The sequence below is a fragment of the Gadus chalcogrammus genome, chromosome 9, assembly GCF_026213295.1.
Source record: "Gadus chalcogrammus isolate NIFS_2021 chromosome 9, NIFS_Gcha_1.0, whole genome shotgun sequence".
NCBI lineage: Eukaryota > Metazoa > Chordata > Actinopteri > Gadiformes > Gadidae > Gadus > Gadus chalcogrammus.
The window spans coordinates 10,609,738-10,616,141 of record NC_079420.1 but is presented as its reverse complement, the minus strand read 5'-3'; the positions used below and the strand labels follow the sequence as shown (position 1 = coordinate 10,616,141).

Here is a 6,404-nt window from a genome sequence, read left to right as displayed (position 1 = left end):
CATGCACAAAGGTTCAAACACACACGCACACGGACAAGCACACACACACACACACACACACACACACACACACACACACACACACACACACACACACACACACACACACACACACACACACACACACCCAAGTGAATAAATGCACGACCATACAACTATGTCTGTGTCATCTTGGAGAAACACATACATCTGCAAAAAACAGCATTGCCAATTACACCGAGAGATTTATTTTAGGCTTGTATTATATATGTTCAACCAACAACTAAATCCATTGACCACGCACAGACGGAACTGCAGAATAGGATTTTTGTGTACATTCCGCACAATGCTGCCCCCTGGCGGTCATTCTAATGTATTATATAAAACGAGTTATCGCGAATTAAAAGCATTAATATTAGTATGATCATTTTAAGAATCAACATTTATACATATGGCCATACTTGACTTTAAAGTTAGTTCTAGCGAATTGATTATTGATAATAACTTTAAATTCGGACATCGCATACGCACCGTGCGTCATCATGCAGCGACAGCGTTCTGTCAACAAGCGTATCCATCCGCGCTGAACGCCAACTGAAACCTCTTCGCCCTACTTTATCAATAGCACCAATAATATCGATCAATAAGCCCGTGATGAAAGCCCGGGTCAGTGCCAGGTAAGGATCTATTCTCCTCTTGTCGGGACTGTTTCAGGTCTCCAGGGGGGTTCGTGTTCATCTATCTGAGTGTTCAGTCAGCTGGGAAACATGGTATAATGTCACTATTATTGATTAATTACTAGTATTATGGTATCCACGATGCACATGGATGTGATGATGAGTTGTTGTGTGACAGGGTCTGAGTCCATGTCGAGGGTTTTCGACAGACGAGAAAGGCCTGAACATCTACGTTCAAACTTTAAGATGTGATTACATCCTGGCGAAGAGGTCTCCTACGTAAATAACATCTATACAACATATAACCTATCTATAACATACACATATACAACATATACATATACATCACAATCTATACAACATACATATACAACATCCACATATATAACCTATATACAACATAAATAACATATATATACAACATACAAACATATACAACACAACATATACAACATACATACAACCTATGTATGTATGTGTGTGTGTATATATATAACAAATACAACATATACAATACAACACAAACAACATATACAAGACATACCACATAAAACCACGTATGCACAACATACTTATATACAGCACATACAACATATACAACCCAACATAGACAACATTCCTCCATTCATTAAACTGCTGTTGGCCTGCAGGTTTGTGGCATGTACTGCGCAGAACCAAAGTGTTCCACCGACTTATGAGGGGCTCTAAGTGCTGTTGTGTTGGCCTGTCCACAACCACAGAAGATTAAGAATATTATAACATTTCAAAAACGTGAGCACGACTTATCCATGACCACATTTTAAGGTCCTGGCAATGGCAGGCCTGAGCCTTTAGAGGGGTGATCTGATGTGATGTGATGTGATATGATGTGATATGATGATGTGATGATGTGATATGATGCCACCAGGGGAGTGTGATCAGCGAATACAAGCCGTTTGAAAATCTTTCCTCTCCTGTGTTTTAGTGACACCACAAGTGGGCGTGTCCACCTAGTTGTACGCTTGGTAGATCAGTCCACCTGCCTACCCAGTGGACTGTGGCAAATGTTGCTGATCTATCCATCAGAGGAGGATAGATAAGCAACATTTATCACGTTAAACATTGGAACATTGTTCTATCCAGTGCATCTAGGTGGAAAGTACGCCCACTAGTGATGTCACAGGGACGGGCAGATTACAAACGGATGTCACGGCCAATCACACTCACATCTGGTGGAATAATATAACCCCTTTAATTCCAACAAGAAACCAAACACCATGTGTAGCTATTAAAATGTGTATTATTGTGCTAAAAGATCTTTTAATGTCACGTTCAAGTGCCTGTCTGTTCCTTTTTGTGACAGACCTACGAATCCCTGGTAGTACGAAGTAGTCGTTACATCACAAAACCTACAATTTGATTTAGCTGATGCTGACCCCTCCCTCCTCCCTCCTCCCTCCCCCCTCCTCTCTCCTCCCTCCTCCCTCCTCCCTCCCCCCTCCCCCCTCCTCCCTCCCTCTCCAGGGTGCAGCTCTACGCCGACTGAGGCCGCCTCCCCACCCTCTCAAACCGCAGCCACCGCCGCCGCCATGGGCCAGCAGCTCTCGGGCCAGGCCAGCCGGCTGCCCGAGAAGCTGGTGAGGCACGCGGGGCTGGTGAGGGACAGCGGGTACCTCACCTACGAGGAGTTCCTGGCCAGGGTGTCGGAGCTCAACGACGTGTGAGCAAAACATGACACAAAACACAACACAACACAAAACACACAACACCCCCCCACACCCCTCTTACGCACTTATTGTATGTTGTACATCCTTGCACATAAAAACAGTACTGAGCATTGTGTAGCATCTTATCCTAGCTATCTTTGTGTATACGGGGAATGGGTTAACCTAGAGATTGTTTGTGCTTGGCACTTGGTTCTATGATCATCCTAACTGTACCGACAGCGATGTATTGTTTCTCTTTCTTCGGACTAATGTACTTTAGGGCTGTCACTTTTTCCAAAAATGAAATTCGAACGAATTTCGAATGTCCATAATTAATTCGAATACATTCGAATACATTCGACCCCCCCCATAGAACTATTAAAAAAAAAAAAAAAAAAAACACGACGACTGTTGTCGTGTTTCTTTTTATTTCTTGTGGAAATCACGTATACCTACTGAATTCATAACAGCACAGGATAAAAACACATCTTTGATAACACATTTGTAAACACAACATGAGGAAGCTCCGACACACAAGTGCGGCTGTCTTTTACGCATTAACAATAACTGCTCGGAGCGCGATATGCGGAGCGCATGTCGTCCATGGCACACACAGCCTATATAAACGAACAATCTGTGAGGCCGACCTCCAACACGGCATGCTGCTCTTTTTATTCCTTACGGAAAGAAAATTACAAGTAGTCTCGCAGCTCTCCGTTACCGCTGCAGCTGCTTCTGTCAGCCGTGCTGTATAAGTCCCCAAACAGGATGTCCATCGCGCCCAGCGCAGCAGCGGACTTTTCTCCCTGTCGTGTGCGATCAGTGTCGGTCTCCGTTTCAATGAGCTCGTGTGAGAGGCTTTCAGTCACGAGATGTTTCTGTGCAGGGGAAAGGTGGACTAACCGGGAGAAGCGGGGATCCAGGAGGGCCGCTTTATTGAGGAAAAGCCACTCGCCTCTCTCTTCTTTATAGCGCATTTTTACAGTTCGAATGGAGAATTACACTTCGAATTCGAACTTTTCACCCCACCTTCGAACGAATATTCGAACTTCGAATAAAAAGTGACAGCCCGTACTTATTGTAGGTTGCTTTAGATAAAAGCGTCTGCTGAACTCCCTGGCGGTTAATGTCTGTCCCCTCAGGACGGCCCAGCTGGCCGCCGGGCAGCAGAAGCACCTCCTCTTCGAGGTGCAGCCCGGCTCCGACACCAGCGCCCTGTGGAAGGTGGCCGTGCGCGTGGTGTGCACCAAGGTGAGACTGAGATTGTGCACCAAGGTGAGACTGAGAGTGTGCACTAATGTGAGACTGAGAGTGTGCACTATGGTGAGATAGAGTGTGCACTAAGGTGAGACTGAGAGTGTGCAGCACTATGGTGAGACTGAGAGTGTGCACTATGCTGAGACTTAGAGTGTGCACTAAGGTGAGACTGAGAGTGTGTGTTCAGGGGGTGTTGAGTCTCGTGGGCACATCATGGCTCTCTGGCCCACTGGGTCTGGTGTGTCTGTGTTTGTTGGGGCGCTGTGCTTCACTCCTCCTCCGCCTCCTCCTCGTGCTCACCGTTCTCTCCCTTGTGCTCGTCCTCATCTTCCTCCTCCTCCTCCATCCCTCGTCCTCCACCTCCTCCCCCTCCTCCTCCTCCTCCACCTCCTCCTTCTGCTCACCGTCCTCCTCCTTCTTCCTCCTCCTCCTCCCTCCTCCCTCCTCCCTCTTCCTCCTCCTCCTCCTCCTCCCTCCCCTCCTCTTCCTCCAGATCAACAAGGAGACGGGCACGGTGGAGGCCACCCGCATCATGAACCTGTACCAGTTCACCCAGCTGTACCGCGACGTCACCAGCCAGGCCGCCCAGGTGCTGGGCCCCGACGGCCCCTTGGAGGGCCCCTCGGCCCAGCTGCCCTCCACCGACTCCTGCCAGGCCAGCATGTGGATGGGCCGGTAGGAACATGGTAGTTTAAACACGCCTGTAGCTTTACCGTGGTGTGGTGAGGCCGAGGGCGAGGAGAAACGCACTCCCCTGTTGGACGGTGAGGCAGGTGGAGACACCAGGACACAGAGAGACCTCAGACACAGGTAGATCTAAGTCACCAAATCATTTCCATAACTCCTCCCTTCCTCCTCCTCCTCCTCCTGCAGGGTGAAGCAGCTGACGGATGAGGAGGAGTGTTGTATCTGCATGGACGGCCGGTCGGACCTCATGCTGCCGTGCGCACACAGCTTCTGTCAGAAGTGCATTGACCAATGGTAGGACGGCTCCGCACACGCACACGCACACACACACACACACACACACACAAACACATATACATACATACACAAACTCACACAAACATATTTGCTTTTAGTATTGTTTCAATTTTAAGATACGATTAATAAATTAAATCTCTGAAAATAGATTTTTAGAGATTATAAATAAAGTAAAGATGTAGATAGCGAGACAGAGATGGTTCCGGGGGTTTGAATGAACGGATGGACCCCCCCTCTGTCCCCTAGGAGCGGGCAGAGCAGGAACTGCCCCATCTGCCGCATCCAGGTGACGGCGGCCAACGAGTCCTGGGTGGTGTCAGACGCCCCCACCGAGCACGACATGGCCGACTACATCCTCCACCTGGCAGACGAGGCCGGCCAGCCCCACAGTCCCTAGGGACACCACCCAACAACACCACCGAAAATCCCTAGAGACACCACCCAACACCACCGCCCACAGCCCCTAGAGACACCACCCAACACCACCCACAGCCCCTAGAGACACCACCCAACACCACCACCCACAGCCCCTAGAGACACCACCCACAGCCCCTAGAGACACCACCCAACACCACCTACAGCCCCTAGAGACACCACCGATCACCACCACCCACAGCCCCTAGAGACACCACCCAACACCACCACCCACAGCCCCTAGAGACACCACCCACAGCCCCTAGAGACACCACCCTGCACCACCCCACAGCCTATAGACAACACCACCACAACCCCCACAGCCCCTAGAGACACCACCCAACCAACAGCACCACCCACAAGGTTGTAGAGACACCACGCAGCACCTCCGTACAGCCCCTAGAGGCACCACAAACCCCCCCCAGGCCGTAGAGACACCACCCAGCCCCACTGCCAGCCCCCCCTTTCAGCCGGTCCAACAGGGCTCTTCGTGCTCATTTCCTCTACTCATGTTCCCGTCCGCACAGCTCCTCTTCTGCGTGTCTCCCCGGTGCTCTCTCACCGATGAGCAGAGCGCTGAGGTCTACAGCCAGCGCTCTCAGGGTTCACCCAGGGTTCACCCTGGGTACGTCCCTCGTTAACCTTTGACCCCCACAGCGTTGACTGTTGGTAAACTCCTCCCACGCAGCCAGGTGACATTGACGTGACCTGAATGGAGCAGGACGTATGACAGTGTGGAAGGGGGGCCCTGTGAGCTGGGGTTTCCACTGGGACCCCTCTTATGGTCAGTCCGGTGTTAAGCTAATGCTAAGCTACACTAGGCTACGCTAGGCGTCCTGCTCCTACATGTAGCACATGCTTCTGTAGGACATGTCTTCATGGTGTTACATGAGACTCTTTTACAGACACCTTTGGTTCAACAGGACTGTACAAGTGATGGAAGTACTGTAATACAAGTACTGTGTGCCAAGTACTGTGATAATAGTACTGTAGTACAAGTGCTGTGTGCAAAGTACTGTGATACAAGTACTGTAGCACAAGTACAATAGTACAAGTACTGTGATACAAGTACTGGGCTCCAAGTACTTTGATAGGCACAGAAGGTAGGTAATTGTGGGACTTTCTTTCAGGGTCTAGTAGAATAATCTGATCTAATCTTGCTCTGATGTTATTAAATTCAACAACGGTTAAATTCAATAACTTCTGGAAGGAAAGAGGCGATTTTGACCTTTTTGTATTTCCGATTCTTTTGCTTTTCTTTAAGGTAATTTCCTGTTTGAGTTTTTTTAATTAAGAACGGAAGATACTACTGCACTCTGTGAAGACACTTATCTTCGATAGTATTAGATTTAGTATCAACAAGTTTAAAACAAAACAAATCTATCTAGAAACGTAGAAACCTTTGTTA

The 6,404-nt window shown here is 48.8% G+C and overlaps 1 protein-coding gene across 1 annotated transcript; it reads left to right on the top strand.

The window, feature by feature from the left end:
• Positions 1-540: 540 nt before the first annotated feature.
• rnf141 (ring finger protein 141) lies at positions 541-5,175 on the top strand. Its single transcript, XM_056598973.1, has 6 exons — positions 541-656; positions 2,160-2,355; positions 3,484-3,592; positions 4,092-4,273; positions 4,472-4,579; positions 4,829-5,175. The coding sequence occupies exons 2-6, from the start codon at positions 2,225-2,227 to the stop codon at positions 4,977-4,979; spliced, it is 681 nt and encodes a 226-aa protein (XP_056454948.1). The 5' UTR covers positions 541-656; positions 2,160-2,224; the 3' UTR covers positions 4,980-5,175.
• Positions 5,176-6,404: the final 1,229 nt, after the last annotated feature.